At 29.3% G+C, this 18,282-nt stretch overlaps 1 protein-coding gene across 5 annotated transcripts in view; it reads left to right on the forward strand.

The window, feature by feature from the left end:
• The window catches only part of CSMD3 (CUB and Sushi multiple domains 3), a 1,331,483-nt gene that overhangs the window by 544,626 nt on the left and 768,575 nt on the right, over positions 1–18,282 (forward strand). For 3 of the 5 annotated variants that reach the window (XM_070477231.1, XM_070477232.1, XM_070477233.1), the window contains one exon: positions 14,165–14,242. The exons of the other annotated variants lie outside the window; for them this stretch is intronic. In XM_070477231.1, the coding sequence (XP_070333332.1) occupies positions 14,165–14,242 (78 nt within the window). The remainder of the gene's footprint in view (positions 1–14,164; positions 14,243–18,282) is intronic. 5 annotated transcript variants of the gene reach the window in all.

Genomic DNA, 18,282 nt, shown 5'->3' on the forward strand with positions numbered 1-18,282 from the left:
GTTTTATATTGCTCAGTAAAAAGAGGAAAACAACATACTATCAGATATGCAATCTACATTGAATTTCCAGTTTATTTCAAAAGTCACATACTATGATATGTAACCATTTTGTTTAAAACAGTGGACTATAATATGACAAAAACTCTATTGTGTAGAAATAACACTTCTTGGGTGCCTAGTAGGTGCCTTTCACTAATAGGTTATTTGGCCACATGTAAAATACAGTTTAACTCTTGTCAATAGTTTACAAGCACCTGTTTTCAAACTATATATTAATATCTTTATCGAGTATAGATTTATAAATCAAAAACATTATTTTTTGTTAATCTTCATAAGCTGTATCATCATGAGAAAATTCATTTATGGATGGTTACTTAGATCTTTGTGGATAATGATATATATTTATCAAGTATCAGGGCTTATTACACATATTATCTCAGTGATTAAGCATATAAGCTTAAGTTCATAAAATTTAAAATATGGTCTCTATTTTCAAAGGAAAAATAGAGAGATAAGATAGTAGTAAAAAATTATTGGTCAATTCTAAGCGAATTTATACAGAATGAGCATGTTAGGATGAGTTATAGGTGTCTTTTAAAATTATAATATGTTATATGTAGGAGAGATCAAACCTATTCTGCCATAGGTTGTAGAACAGTGTATGAAATCACAGGAGGATACAAAATATAGAGAAAACTATTCTAACACTGAGTTTTGTTCAAATGTAGATTGTATGCTTCGGAAAGCAGCAAATTCCTAAGTCACTGATAAGATATTCAAGCATAGCTTGGTGGACAAATCGGTATTTAGAAAGTATTTAAGCATAAAATATTGAAATGATATGACCACTGCTGTCCCTTCTAATCCAAGTGTCTGTCCAGAGATCTCATACATTAATTGATAGATTTATCATCATCTTCTGTTTTCTCTTGAGGCTTGAATTTGCCTGGACTTATTTTTATGGTTATATCACTGTAGACAGAGATAAATTAAAGCAAGCATAGAAGTGGCCAACATTACCATCAAGATAGTTGGATTGGTACTCTCCTTATCCCAGTTAATGGAACTCAGCCATATAAACATTTTTCACCAGGACCACTGCCACATAGCCTTAAGTTCCAGAACCTCTTCATTTGAGAACCTAACTTTTAGGTAGTTAATGTCCAACATTAACTTTAACATTAATGTCCAACAGGTCCTTTATTCAAGACTTTCTTTCATTTGTTCGTTCCTTTGTTCCTTCTATTCCTTCCCTTCCTTTTCCCTCTCCCCTCCTATCTCCTCCCCTTCATTTTTCTCCCTTCCTTTCTCCTCCTCCTTCCTTCCTTTCCTTTCTTTTCTTACTTTCTTTTTGTCTTTCCTTTTCCTTTTCTTTCTTTTAGTGCTATTTCTTTTCTTCTTCCCTTCCTTCTTCCTTCCTTTATACATTCATCCTTACTTCTCTTCCTTATTGCTTTCTTTCTTTCTTCAACAAAAATTCACTATTTGCATGTCATATTTTCTTCTAGTTCTTTTATACAACATTGGACAAAACCTGGTTCATTGAGTTTATATTTAAATGAGGAGAAAAAGTCAAAGAAATAAGCAAATAACTACCTAATGGCAGAGAAAGCAACTTGATAGAAAGAGCTTGGATTTTGCTTGCAAAAAAGAAAGCCTGATATGCCTGGAGTTCAGTGGAAAAAAAAAAAGGAAAGTGGAGATCAGTTGAGAAACTGGCAGGAATTAGACTATATAGGCTTTGAGACTTAGGAAAAGAGATTTATTTTAATCTAAATGAGATAGGAAGCAATTGGTAGACTTTATATTATCTAATATAACTTTTTATAAGACATCATTTTAGCAGGAAGATACCTGGGTTGGGTATAGCAATTCACTCCAGTATTCTTACCTAGAGAATCCCTGTGGATAGAGGAGCCTGGTGGGCTGCAGTCCATGGGGTCACAAAGATTTGGACATGACTGAGTGACTAAACATGCACACACATAAGAAATTTTAAGTAAGCAGGAGCAGGCAGACAAATTAGTAGGTATACAGATGTGCAATTAAAAATTGATGCAAATTTTGGAGTCTAAGTCTTAGACTATGGTTCTCAAACTTCAGTGTGAGCACAAATCACCTTGCAGTCTTACTTAAATGCAGATCGTGACTTCATGGGATCTTGATGGGATCAGAGATTATGCATTTCTAACAAGATTGCAGATTCTGCTGATAAACTGATTAGTAAAATTTTACATAAGGATTATAATTATGGAGAGAGATCAGTACATACCCAGCAGTACATGATACCTGGCCACTCTCCATGAAATCTTGTTCTCCACTGGAATATTTACGTTAGTAAACCATCTCAGATAATATGGTAAAAGTTATTTCTATAAAAATGACTATACTGGTGGGAGATTAACTAGTGGAAGGGATATTTTAAGGCAGATGGATTTTCCAGATCAACCTTAATGACAATAATTAATTCTATCAACCTTTAGGAATGACTGAGCAGATTACATTACTTATGATTTTACTGGAAAAAAATTACTGAATAATTGATGAAAGCATTCTCAAGTCTAATTTTAACTCATTTATTGCTTTTTTTATCCTAAATCTATATCTTAAAATTATTTTTTAAATGTATTATCAAATAATAGAAAAAAACAAGGTTTTACTTTTACTTAACATGTTTTAAGTCTTTGAAAGTATGATATGTAGAAGCAAAAGATAGTGAAAATCAAGATACAGAAATTGATTGCCAAATCAAAAATGTTCATGATTAAATAAATATGCATCATCTTCTATTTTATATAAATGATGAAACTACACTTTTCTGCTCGAATTCCCATGTCCTTCTTTATGAGATTAATTGATGTATTAATGTTCATGCATGTTTATCATAAATAATAACAAGATACAACATTTATGACATTTAAAAAATTGGTTATGTATGATTTTTAAGGTACTTTCATTTATTAAATTAACTATTATTCTTTTATGTAAGAACTTTGACACTGTTAAAGTAAATATATATTTAACAGATAGGGAACTGATAACATTTAGGTAGGTGTACTATATATAAATGTTGACTGTTGCATTCTTTATCAATATCTTACCCTTTTTTGTTGTTTTTTGCATTGTTCTCTTGACTTTTTTCCTAGTCATATTATTTTGTTGAAAATTGTGTTAATGTTGATACTTGTAGCAATTAAAATCCATGTCCCCAAATGTACCAATTTATGCTTTAAATACATATTTATTGAATATCATCTTCATATTTTATTTCCATATTTCATCACATTTGTAAAATTATGAAAACTGTCATTCATAACAGTAAATATATTTTTTATATTTTGCTAAATAAGTTGTTTTTAGGGAGAAAGAAGAGAAAAAATAAAATGTTAGAAATTGTTTAGTAACAAATTTTACATTCTTAAAAGGTACTAGATAGAAATACTCCAAAATTACTGAGGACCTTTATGACAATATTAAACACTGAAAATTCATTTTTTTCACACATGATGTATCTGCAAGTAATCATTTTAACAGTTTTGTTCAGTGCTACCCCTCAAGCCATGCTTTTGAGTTATTCCTATGCAGAGATTTTAAGTACTTCTGATAACCCCAAAGTTTTCTTTTAAGTAAGTCTTAGGATGTATCATTTTACATTAACTGCAACTGTCATCTTGTAACAAGGATCTCGATTCATAAGTGGTATTTTTTTTTTTAGATTTTCAACTCCATTTTTATGCTCACCAGTAATTATTAATCAGAGATTTTGATACCTTATTGTTTATATTAACATATTATCTCATATGTATGCATAATGAGCAAACAAGGGAAATAATACTAATATGTAGAGCATAAAAGAAAGAGAGTCTTAACTTTAAAGAACAAAGATGGCAATGATTTTATATATAACTGGCTTCTGGGGAACCAGTTATGGTTATGGTTATCAGAGCTAATTATTTTGCCTGTGAATGAGATGGTCACAATGAGTGTGGGGTTGTGGTTTTTAAATCTTTTTCCTTGTTAAAGTGTTTTGAAGGGGATAGACATTCTATTTGTGCTCAAAGCTGGTGCCAAAGTGGACTCTGCCTTTTGGAGTATGAAAGTATGGTCCTGTCTTAGACACTTTTATCTTGTTCAGAGTTATTTTGGGGCATTTTCACCCACTTTTGCAGCAAGCTGCTTCCCTCCATATAATTTTCTACAGCATATGGCTACCCCGCTGTTCACAGAGTGAAATCACACAATTAAGCTTCACAATTTTAGGAAGAGAAGAACCTTTATATATGGCAGAACAGCATGGTGTTAGGTTTGGGGCGCATTGCATAGTATATTTTTTTCCTCCTATCTAATCATTTGTATTCTAAACCATGGACTGTTGCTTTTTAGTGTCGATGCTTGATTTTTCTTTTTTTTGTCTTCAAATGGCATTTCTTCATAATACCAAATGGGATTAAAGTGTGAGAGATTTCTAGATTGATTTTGTCCAGAGAAATTAGAAAATTTTCAGTTAGTTGGCTTGCATTCAGGAAGTGAGGAGGGTAGAAAGCAGTGAACAGTGGCAGTCATCAACTCTCCTCAACTTTTCTATTTGAAAAGAATGAGCCAAAGTTGATTTTACTAAAAAAGCAGAACAGAACAAAAAACTGTATGGTAATTTGAGTTTCATCTAGCAGTTGGCTTTTGCTACACCTTTTTTATTCCTCTGTTTATACTTTTAAAATAAGACATCGAGAGGCTTCACACCATGGGGTTATGCTTGGCACTATCAGTTAATAGTTAATATTATTCAGTATTAAATTCAGTTAATGAAACTGGCTCTGCTCCATACTAAAGTAAACCATCCTTAAAATCAGATATTGCTGACTACTTAAATTTTTCTAATATTAGCTTTGCATTAAAAAAAAATAATGTGGATAGAGTATACTAATCCAGTCCATTTGTGATTTCCCAGGATATATTTCAGTTGTTATTTCTGATTGGATATATGAAATGCTGTTATTCATAGTCAGGTGGTGGTGTTGATGCTAGGACTGAAGTTTTAAAGTCAAATGAATGAATGTATTCTATACTAGTATATGTATTGGACAATCTACTTAGCCTTTCTCCATTTTTACATCTAGAAAGGAGAGAAATAATCCCATTTTTGAATGGCTATTTTGTGGTTTAAATGAGACAGTGGACTGAGTACCTATGCTTTAGACACACAACCATTGACTGATACTGCCCACTTCTGGAGCCTTTACAAGAAGAAAATACACTTTAGTTACATTAACAGTTTTATCAGATAAAGGTGTGTGAACAAAGTAAGAAAACAATTAGCACAGAGTTTTAAATTTCTTACATAGCTGATTTCCTTAGAAATAAAATATGTAGTCTAATAGGCTTCCTTAGTGGCTCAGTGGTAAAGAATCTACCTGCAGTGTAGGAGATGTGGGTTTGATCTCTGAGTGGGGAAGATTCCCTGGAAGGAAATGGCAACCCACTCCAGTGTTCTTGCCTGGAGAATTCCACGGACAGAGAAGCCTGGCAGGCTACAGTCCTTGGGATCACAGAGTTGGACATGACTGAAGCAACCGAGTGAGCATGAGCAATGTTGATAGAGAATTATGGAAACTGCTGATATATATATAGCTGTATTTAGCTCTGTTCATATGGATCTCATGTATAAGTTATTACTAAAGTAATGTGTAGTATCCAGTTCACCTCAGGTTTCTGTTAGTCCCACATTTATTTTTCTTGCCAGAAAGGGCATAAGATGTGTGCTCTAGATTTCGAAACAAGTAAGGAAATAAGTAAGCAACCAGTGGTAGAATGATAAGCAATAACCATCCCTGTTTCTACTTAGATATTATCTATTTAAGAGTCACTATAAACAAATTGAGAGATGATGTTTATTATAGTATCTGAAAAAAATCAAATCTCTAATGATTCCTTGTGTCAGTGGTATATCTATAGAGTCTGTAGGGAAACTATTGAATATGGGCTAATTCAAGGAAGGTTTATTTACAAAGGGATTACTTGTAAATAAGCATATGTAAAGAACCACAAGGGATCATGCAGCTAGGGTAGTAGCAACTAGGCTGTTACTATTCCCTACTCATTGGGATGAAGGAAGGGAGAGATGTTGGACAGATATTATATATATATATCTCAGTATGGCATAAAGAAGACTAGTAACTTTCAGTTAAGGGCCCATCTCCAGTTAGCATAGTCAGAGAGACCTTTCAGAACAATCCTGATTCTACTTTCCTTCTTCCCTCCATCTTCCTGCTATTCTCTGGAGGATCAGGGAGTATGTTGATAGAGCCTGGAGCATCTCAAATTTAAATGTTCATAAGAACCACATAGTGGCCTTGTTAAAGGCCAGTTTTAATTCATTAAGTCTGGGAGGGCTTGATAATCTGTTTTTCTAACAAGTTCCTAGTTGATGTTGGTGCTGCTAGTGTAATGCCACAGTTTGTGTAGCAGGATGTAGCCTATTCAGGTCAACCTATGTACAGAATGAGAAGAATAGATCTGGAAAAGTACGTGGCAAGGCATAAAATAGATGTGGAAAGGCATGGATGGACTGTGAGGAGAACACAGATAAGTTATGATGAGAGTGCTTTGTTGTCTTCAACAGCCATGGTTATAGCAGCATAACCCAGTGTCAAATACACTGTCAGAGTCCACCTGTGCTTGTTTAAAACAATCGGTAGAGATACCAAGCCTCTGTGAAGAAATTTAGATAGACTATAATAATCTTATATCAAAAGGAAGAGGGAATATTGTTGCTTATTAAAGTAATAACATCTTCTGAATATTTTATTTAAAATTACTGAGTGTACTTATAAAATTTGTAGTGGAAGAATATATTCCACTGCCATCAAGCTTATGATATACATTACCCGTGGTCACTCTTATTTAAACAGTTGGCTTCTTTCTCAATTAGTCTCATATTAGAAGGCATTATACTATAGATAAACGATCTCTGATGTTATGTATAAAACAAATATGTGATATAAAATTACCTCATTCATTTTAAATTAAAAAACATTATAAACTCACAGGTATATTTTTGTTCCAGGGATCATTTGAGAAGTATTGCCTAATCTTCATATTTTCTAAGGCTTTCATGTGAAAACCAGAGGCATTCTAAGCAGCCAAAAAAAAGAAAATTTGAATTTTATCATTCTTTATATTACATTTTATAATAAAATTATATTTTAGCAAAATTAGTCAAAAGAGAAAAAATTATAAATAAAAGAAATGTAAAATAATTACCATTCAAAAAACATGGGATATCAAAACAAAAAAGAGCATAAGAAAATGATTGAATTGAGTGGATCTTAATATTTAACTGTAGGACTAAAGATAATTTTAAAAATTTCACTTAAAGCTGTTAGAGAATGAAGATTAAAACTTAAGTTAAGGCTGAGACAATTGTAAAAGTGTTAAAAGTATTTGTGAACCATACCAATGGTAACTCTTTCCATATTGTGACTTTTATAAGAATTATAAAAGTGCCAATTATAAGAATCCCTAAAGAGAATATAAAAATCCCACATTTTTCTTATAATCCTGACATTTTACTGCACACCATAACTGTAAGACCTGTTACACCAAGCATTGTGTGTGCATCTGCTGGTATCTACATAAGTGCAATGGATTTCTGAAGTTGTTCCATTTCTGGAAGAGAAGAAAGCCCACATGCAAATTTTAGAATCTTTATCCAATAATTAGCATCCACTATTTCTTAAATAAAAAGTAGCAAAATTAATTCAATCTGGAAGACCTATGAGAATTAGCAAATTGATATTATATAATATGATGTCTTCTTTCACACACGGTTTTTTCTAAATAAAAATTTTAGACTTATTTCTTAGTCTGAAGTTGTTGAAAAATAAGATTTCAAAGACTTATGGTTTAAGCTGATTTTTTTACAACTTTGAGACCCTATAGCCTCAGAATCTTTTGTAAAAATGAAAATGGCATAAATTATGCTGAATACCTACACATATGTTTGTAAGAACTGTTATGATTATATATTAACATTTAAGAATGTTTCTATGCATTTATACCAAATTTACTAGTTTGGCCAAAGGATTTGGAGAGGTTTATAACTTGATATAAAAAATTAAAATTAAACTTGGAAATCCAGGGAAAATTTATGAATTTGTATAACATCCCTAAACAGTGAAAATGACATAACACAAAATAGTTGAAAAATTTTATGATAGTGCATCCCCAATTGAAATGTCTTCTCAAAATGACCAGATCTTAAAATTGTAAATAGTTAAATAGCTAACATTTACTGAACTTTTCCATGTCCTGATTCTTGGTATTTATTGTAGAATTTAAGTATATAACACAATATATGATTGTAAATTTTTTTCAACTAAAAAGAGGGGATCATAAATGCTAGTCACAAGCTAGCAGGGTAGCATAAATATTTTGGAATTAAAAATATTAAAGTATCTAAACTATATTCCTTAACTCTAGTGATTTTTAAAAGGTAAAATGCATTAGATTTAAGTAGATATAAAATTTAATATACATCATTTCTTATAAAATTAATTGATCTAATTCTGTCATTTTAAATTGAAAATATTTAGATCTTGCATATCCCTAAAATGCAAGTCTTTAAAAATGAATTTTCAGTGTTTTTGAACATGTTTCATTGCACCACTAATTTTCTGATCAAATGGAAGCCAGTATTATTTCTTTTCATCTAACATATTCTAAAATAAAATATTTTTCAGAAACACTCATGAACCACTTACTAATATGCTGCTGAATTTTCTATGATACTTTTTTACTATATAGGCCAGAAACATTATTTACTTGCAACATACCTTTAGTCACTTTCTAAAATTACACTACAAAAGTATTTATAAAGCTAATATTCTTTTTCTAAGAAATTCATATCCAATGGTAAATTTTACATGAAAGATAGTAAAGAGTATCAGAGTAGTACTACCTAATTTTTACTGGCATCAGTGTAGTTACTTGATCTTTGTTCTTCTAATGATAATATGGGATGGAATGATCAATTATCAGCCTTCATGTTACATATATTATGAAGAAGTGTTCTACAAGTGTAGAATGTAGAAAAAAAAAGTGCTAAATTATTTAGGTCTGTAACATGGAGCCACCGTTTAACTTTCAAACCAATGAAACTTGCTTTCTGAACATAGTGAACTACTTCTATAGTCTCTAAACACATTTTAACCTTTGAGATAGAATTGATATTTCTGATTAGTCTTTCCTTTTTCCTTTGCTCTAAATTCTATACCTAAATAATTATGGGTAAATTAATGAATTTCTTAGGAATATATAGAGAAGTTAAACAACTTGTTCCATGTCTTATGGAACTAGAACACAAGTTTCCCAACTTCTGGTCCAGTGAGAGAAATACTACAAATAACAGGCTGTGTTTTAACATGACTTAGATCTGTAATAAAATCCCTACCAAGTGATTGAATTTCCTCATTACACATGTAAATGGATCTACTGTCAATGTTGAGATGAGCCATATTCTCAAAATGGAACACATACGCACATACACACACACATGAACACACATTAGTTAATTTTGATAACCAAAACAAAAACTGGAAAAATTTTATTAGTGTATTTTATTTATTGAACATAAAGGCATAATGATACTTAATTCAAAATAAAAAGTAGGAATTATATATCTAATTTTAAAAGGAGAGAAAGTCATTGTCTATTTGAGAAGTTGAATCAAAAATAACCCCCCAATCAACAGGATTCAAACTCTCTCAAAAAAAATTATTTTCCTTTTTAGAAGGGCTGTCATACTCTTAATCACAGATTTACAATGAACCTACTGCCACTTGCAAGATAAATTATAGCCAAGATGCCTACTTCAAATTTGGAAGATTAAGATAAACAGAATTTTGCATTTATTTTATTTTTATTGTTGTATTTAAATATAATATAAGTAGAAAATGAAAGGATTTTTAGATGTTCAGATAACATTTACTAAATAGTAGCCAATGTTTCTGTACAGGAATTCCATACAAATTTAAAACAGTATTTTCCAATGAAAAACTGTACTGCTCACTAAAGCTAAACATGTCTGTTTCTTCTTTCTCAAAGATAAATGTTCTCAAAAATTACAAATTTTCACTGTGTATACATAGCAGTGAAATAGAATAGAAAATATTGGTGTGTGACTTTGAAGTTATATAGTTAAGAGTGTATCAATTTTAAAGTAAGAAAATTGAAGCCATGAAATGTTTTATGACTAAGTTTTAGAAGCTCAGTGATAGAAGGAACACTTGAAGATCATCTTTTCTAAACCTCCAATTGATGGTTGAATTCCTTTTAGCACATTTGTGTAATGTGGTTAGTTTCCTAATGGTTAAAAGTAGCACCGGCACTTCGTTTTAACAAATGAAGATTCTCTAACATAAAAATAAGCTCATATGCCACCTGCTTCACACACACAAAAGAAGGTGTTGATATTTGAAACAAAATCTAGTGCATTATCCATATGTGGACATATATGATTATTTTTATAATGAGACATTGTAGCTTCAATAATTTTAAATAAGTGACTTTAGGTGATTAACATGGAAGTTAGATGAGGTTTGTGTAACACCAACCAACATTAGTATTTTGGTAAGTTTTTAAAATCCATTTTATAATTAAAATTCATTGTGAAAATAACAGAAAAATAACTGATCTGGAAAATACTGCAATGATAATTCTCTACAGTGGTTTAAAACTGCATAAATGAGGATTATAAGAACAAAATTTTTTTTAGTGTCTTGGGCTTACAACTAAAAAGATGAATTTGATTATGAGCCTAATATATTCCTTTCTGACATTTTCCATATTATAAAACATTATGAAATAATATGAAAAGTTATGAAATATATAAATTTATAAAATTTTATAAATTTATTTTTATGAAAAAATATTTCATTATGTTAAATATGGCATGATCAAACCAAAAAAGTAACAAGTAAAAATGAACAAAATTGTTTAGCATGTGAAAAGTGAAAAGCAGAAGAAAATGAAGGGGATGGATCTCTGCATATATGTCTACATGTCTTGCATTTAATGAAATATATTAAAAATTTATCAGAACATGCATAGTTTTTGTATTTAAAAAGCTTTTCACATAAAAATATTTCATCTTGAACATTCATTTCTTTCCTTCCTAATTCATGACTAATCAAGAAATCTATCTGAACAAAATGCCTTCAGTTAAATAGAATTTACAATATTGCATATATACATTCAATCATACACTTGTGCAACAAAAACCTCAAGTACAATAATGTTGCTTCTTTTGAGAAACTCACAGTACAGTGGAAGGGATCAACATAAACAACACATTGTCTTTTATGATTTTAAAAATGATATACAACATATTTTAATATCTCTATGATAAAATAAATTCGACATGCTTATAGCTTAAATACATCTGTAGAAAAAGATTAATTTTATTAGATAAATGTGATGATTAGCAGCACTTATTTTGATATCATGGCAGTATTTAATACATATACCTTGCAAAATGTAATAAATATATCTTTTGTGGCATATATTTGAGAATCAACATCTCACTGATTTATGAATTAAAGCATATCTTACAATTGGTACTTGCAGTATTTTTCCTTTCAGTTTATTAATATTCAAGAAAAGATGTGATATGTTCTTTTTATTGAAATTAGAAAATTATCTAAATTATGGGCTTATTGTTTAAAATATTTAAAAACTTTGGTTAATTTAAATTTTATGTTATTTTTCTATTCACTCCTTTTTACTTCCTAAAATGAGTATTCTCCTGGCATTCCATCTTCTGCATCTGTTTTACAACTATTTTTTACTTTTTACTTTTCTTCAAAAAAAATTGACAAATAGATGCTTTTAAAAAATAAGACCAAAAAAAAAAAAAAAAATAAGGCCAAGTCCCTTCCAAACCGGGAAGCTATTTAAATCTTCTTGATTTGAGATGGCATTTTCTTAGCTAAATATTGTCCCTGACTGCCAAATAAGTTTAAATATAAGAACATTACATAAACCTCGTTTCTACACACATATACACACACATACACTCACACAGAGTAGTTTTCATAATTCACTATTTCTACTAACTGAGCTCTTTGAGCCTCTGGACTTTTGTTTTTCAACTTTCTCATTTGAGTTTATAGTCTTTTCATGTTTTCTTTATTCCTTAAGAATTTCAGATGTGTTAAAAATACTGTAAAATTTTGCAACCCCTCTGTAATATTAATTTTATAATGTAGAGAAAAGTAGAGGTAGAATTTCTACTTATAACTCATGTTTAGATCAGGAGAATCTAGAATTATGCCTCAAAATACAAAATGCAAATTTTGTTAAAAATAATTTTCAGACAGCAGGAAAGTTTACAAGTAGCAAAACTAAATTTAAAGCAACCAGCCGAATACAACAGTAGGGCTAAACTTCAGCTTACCCTAGGGGGGTTGGGATGTGTAAGAGGATTACAACAAAAAACATAACCTGAGAAGATAGAGCCATTCTTTTACTGTAAATAAAGGGCCTCAGATAAAGAATCTCAAAATTGTAAAGCAGTCATGTAGTCATCTAGTCCTAACTACTTATTTTAAGAGAACAGACTGAGATAAAAAGGCAGATTCTTTTCCAAAATAAACAGCTACTAAGTGTTAAGAATCAGATCTCTTAAATCCTACTTCAAGGATCGTTTTCATCTTTTTTTATTGTTTAATATTATGTTTTGGTAGTTCATAACTATATATTTCAGTAAGCCATCGGACTCTGTCTCTACCTTTGTACTTTTAAAGTTAGTGACCAGAAAAGAAAAATCACTACAAAATTAATAAAATACCCTTCATTTAAACTAACTGGGTAAAGTGGCAAGTAAGAATTAGTGTAATGATCACTTTAAACCTTCTAACAGCAATCAGTTTTACTGTTTTCAAATTCGTGGAATGAACAAAGCCTAATTGCCAAAATGTTTCAGGCTATCATTTCTATCTGTAATCCCCATGAAAAGCGATATGTAAAGCAATTCAAATTATAACTGAGGAAGCTAAATATATCCCTTGCATTCTTGTTCCTCTATTTTTTAATTTTTTTAATTTTAAAAAAAAATTTTTAATTTTTATTAGTTGGAGGCTAATTGAGAGGCATTGGGATGGGAAACACATGTAAATCCTGTGTTTTTTAATAAAATAATCATTATTTAAATGTATCATTTGATCAATTTACATAACGCTTTTTTAATTAGTGGGATTTTAATTAAAATTTTCTTTGACTTTATTTCACTTGGTGTCATTAAAACTTAAAATATTAAGTAGTCTTCTGAATTAGTTTATAAAATTTATAGGAGCTGTAGTTAAAATGATTTACACTTAAAAGATATTATTTTCATCTAAATACTTGAAAAAATGTTTTTAAAATGTTCCAAGTACCTTCATTGAGTTTATGTGTTTCTCTAGGCAAATCCAGTCATATCTGCTTTAGTAACAATGAAATATGCTAGCCTCTTATGATGTTGATTTAATGTCATAATATCAAAAATAGTAGCAACATATTTTAAATGAAATCCAAAAAGTTGTGATTCACTTTCATAAATTTCATACAATATAGTCTGAACATCGATCATTGTTCAAAAGCAGAGTTATGGAATTTGGAAATGGTTATTGGAAGAAATAATAAAATACATTTTAAGTTTTTTCAATGATGTCATTTTCTTAAATGTGTCCTAATATTTAAATTAAGCTAAATTGCCTTAAAAATACATTAATTTATATACAAAAAAAGATTCATTAAATTCTTCCCACTTTTATATCAGTATTTTTATTTTTCTAGTTTAATTTTTCCATAAAGTTAGATGAATTCAAATGATTTATGATAATTTTTTTTTTTTTTGCTCTTCTATAAAAGTTTGGTAGTGTTTAAAAGTACCTGTATATGTATGCAGGATTCTCCCTATAGAACCTTTAAAATTTTTATACTGCTTGGTATTTTCAATACTTAGTAATCAAATTGCTATTTTTTTTATTTTCCTCCGGGTACCCCATATCAGGCTTAAGAAAGCAGTTTCTTTAACATGCATAATACCATGCTAACAAAATTTGTTAACTTGAATTTCTTTTTGAAATTGTGTATCCTGATACATGTTTTTGTTTGTTTTCTTAACTAGTGAAAAAGGCCATAGATTTTAAATCTAGAGGATTTAAATTGTTTCCAGGGAAAGACAACAGCAACAAGTTTTCTATCTGTGAGTGTACTCCTTTTTTGTTTCTTTCTCTAGTGCAAGAGTGAAGTTTGTGGTTGTCTATGTTGTTTGTGTGTTTTATAGAAACATTTGTGTATTTACCAAATTAACTGCATTAATATCTATATAACATGCATGGTTACTATACAATATTTTCTTATATTTAAATGCATATTGAGTTTTAGGTTAATGTGGTAAACTTTGGAGCTCAGATTGTTTCAAAGTGTAAAAAACAAAAACTCTTTTGATCTAGCATGTTGATTACATTCTAGTTTTCTAATTCTAGTATGTGAGATTAAAAAATGAGTAAAAAACATTAAATTGATGATTTCTAGTAGGAACTTTTGTTTGAACATATCTACATTTCAACATAATTATTTTTGTAAGGGAAATTTTTTAATAGCAATTTTTCATTTAAGGGAAAAATATATTTTAGTTTCAGTTAATTTATACAAATCCCTTAAGTCAAGGACTTTGTAAATGAATTAACTAATTGTTTTTTTTTTTAGAAAAATCTCATGAAATGAACTGAATTACATATATTTATATGTGCCCTAATACACAGTTTTGCTTATTCAGGAATTTATAGATCATCTGAAGTTCATCCATGACCCTTAGATTAAGAATCACTGAACTAAAATATTCATTGTTATATGAATATAAATGAACATACAATAAAACATTTAAGAGAGCTTTGCATTTTTCAATAATAATCAATAGCAGTTTATAGATACATATTATAAATTTTGAAAGAAGTCATTTATGACACCGTATCTGATGCCTTATTGATAGTAAATAAGATTAATTCTTATAAATACATGTTATTCTTTTTTAGTGAATATATGTATTTTAGCATTATTTATTTTTATTCAATTCCAAATGATGTGATAAAATGAGTTTAAAACTATTTCTTTAAAACAGTCACTATATCAGAAAAAGGTTCTACCCCCATATTTGACTTTTATTTGAAACAGTAAATGACACATTGAGCAATTACAGCAGTTATCAAAAGCAAACTTGGAGTTTGTTGGTATCAAATATTTTAAACGTTCTAATTTTAAAATATGATTTTCACATTTTGTTAGATTTGCATATATGAAACCAAACATAGGAGATATAAGTAGGAAATCTTCAAGTTGTGTTACCTGTTTGGAAAGCATTAGACAGTTCATTTCAAAGTGTTTAGTCACATAATAATGGTTTATTGTTTATTTTCTTTTGTTTATTTAGTTAGTTAATTGGAGGAAAATTGCCTTACGGTATTTACAGTTTTGTGTTGGTTTCTGCCATACAACAGCAAAAATCTGTTTTAATTATACTGTTATATTTTTAGGATTAAAGCATATTTTCAAAACAGATATATTAGTTTTTAAGAACAATAAATAATCTATAATATTTTCAGTATAATTGCTTGATACATTTCAGAGAGAAAGAAATTTTTCTTATAATAGAAAATATGAACAGAAAAATTTTGTTAGATGAAATTATTCTGACATATCAAGTTTTATCATGTCAACATGAAATAAATGTTTGCAAACTTAAATAATTCTGTTTACTACTTTTCCCCTAATATTTTATGTGGCTAATGTATTTATTTTGGAAACTAAGGAGAATTATAAGCTATTACTTTTATCCTTTTCCTCATTTTGGCTAGACAAATGTTATTTTATATGCTTCATACTTCAAAATTTTCCATGTCCTGGGGAAATCAGGCTATTACTGAAGCATCTAAGATTTATCAAGGACTTAAGATGTATGTAACTCCACATCACCAGCAATTATATTACAGTATATATAAATGTATCATAATAACATGCTGTATACCTTAACATTAAATGATGTTACATGTCAAATTTATTTAGTAAAAAAAAAAAAAAGATATATGTAGCTCTTCATACTTGGTACATTGCCCTTGTGGACATTCATATTATTTTCATTGTCTTGTACAGTGGTTATGAGGATGAATAAGAAAGGGGATTAAGACATGAGTGTGTCTAGGGAAACAAACAAACCCTACTTAAATATATATATATTTTTTTCTTTTTTAACTAAAAAAAATTACTTTTAAATCATCAGGAATACAATTATTGAGACAAAAATAAGAAAATTACTCATAAAGCAAAAGATGTTATTTGCTTCATAATTTTAAAATAAATTTTGCATTTATCCATTACAGCTTATGTAGGAGGTAAAATATACTGTTGAGTTTTCTTATTTTTCTTTTTGAATATAAATAATCCCATTTTCAACAGGACAAAATTATTTATGTCAATTCTTTGATAGTCACAAAGTAATAGACCAATATCATTTTAAATTTTATTTTTCTGCAAATTTTTCCTCAAATGTTTAGTAACTATTAATAGTTTAAAATATATATTATCTATGATTGATCACAGAGAAGTTTATAATGCTTTAATTTTTATCATTATTATATCCTTGTTATCAAGTAAGCATTTGGGTCTTCATCTCTTTGAATCATTTATTTAAAACAGGGCCAAATTTTCAAGGAAGACAAGTTTTATCTGACATTAAACGTTCACATGAAAAAAAAAAAAAAATAAACTTATATTGTTTGAAAAAACAATTCTATCATAAGAATTTCCTGAAGTGAGCATAATTATAGAGGACATGAACTAAACACATTTTCAAAGTGTGTCTTCCCACAACAGCACCTTTAAATTTTAACTAAGAAATAAATTAATAAGAGATTCAGGAAACTGCAGCAATGTTCATGGGAAGCATTTCATTGTTTAAATGGCTAATTCAAATTATTTTTCCAACTTTGGTACCTGAAGTCTATATAGTCTATCTGTATCTTATCATTTATCAAATATAATAGATTTGCAAATAAAGGAAAAATATTTTTAGTTTATAAAATAAAATTTTTTTTATATTTTAAAATGTTGAATTGATTGAACTTAGTCTAGCCAACTTTTCTTCTAGACTGTTATACCTTTTTAAGAGGTGAAATTATAAAGAAACCATGAGCTTTCCAGAATGAATTTTTTTAACTACATCATATTCTACAAGTCCATACTTTTCATGCATTCTTTTTATATCTTCCTTTCACAATTCTGTTTGAACTACTTCCCAATGGCAGCACCATGCTAGACTAATAATATAAAAGAGTGAATAAAAGAACAATCTCAGCTGGCAAGAATCCAACATTTTCTTGGGAAGTTAAATAAGAGGTAACTCTTTGCAGAATATAAAGTTATTATTAAATGACATTCTGACAACATCCATAATGTTGGAATTAAGAAAAAGATCCAAAGCGTTCTCTTTTATAAGGTAGAATAAAAAATTTAAATCTAATATAAAAATCTGTATGATGCCACCAGCTGGATGAGGTAATGTAGATATGACTTTTAGTCAGATGACTTTCAGAATCTACTTATTTTTTACTTTAGGTTATATACTATATAAAATTAGAAGGTTCAGAAAACTTGCTTATAATAATAGTATTTTATTCTTATATTGACTAATTTTATAGTGTTTTCGAGCTAAAACATACTATAATATAGTGCATAAAGACTCCTATAGTGTATTTTATAAATACATATATAATAAACATACTTCAATGTTACATGAAATGATAATTCATCCTATTTTTAAAATTCTGTAAATTCTGCTCTTCTCTCTGTTTTTTTCCCCGCTTATATGTGGGGAAAAGGATTCATATTGTATTAGTCGTAGCAGTAGTAATTATAATAATAGCAGTATTATTATCATTAAGATCAGAGCAAAAGGAATATTCCCATAGTCACGCTCTTTTCAAGAGACAAGGCCCTGTCCATGTAGTTAATTTTTAAAGAGCGTGCATGTTCTTTTTATAAGTTATTATTCAAACTGATAAAAGTAAATGTCATACATATTTGTCCAGTTGTTTGAGTGGCATTATGTAATGAAAACAGGTGATTGAATGGATACAAACTTCATTTGAGTGTCTTGACATCACTAGCTACAGAAAATTATCTAGTATCTAAATATCAGAACGGCTTCTCAGGTGGTGCTAGTGGTAAAGAACTTGCCTGCTAATGCAG

Source organism: Odocoileus virginianus, chromosome 15, assembly GCF_023699985.2.
Source record: "Odocoileus virginianus isolate 20LAN1187 ecotype Illinois chromosome 15, Ovbor_1.2, whole genome shotgun sequence".
In the NCBI taxonomy this organism is placed as follows: Eukaryota; Metazoa; Chordata; class Mammalia; order Artiodactyla; family Cervidae; genus Odocoileus; species Odocoileus virginianus.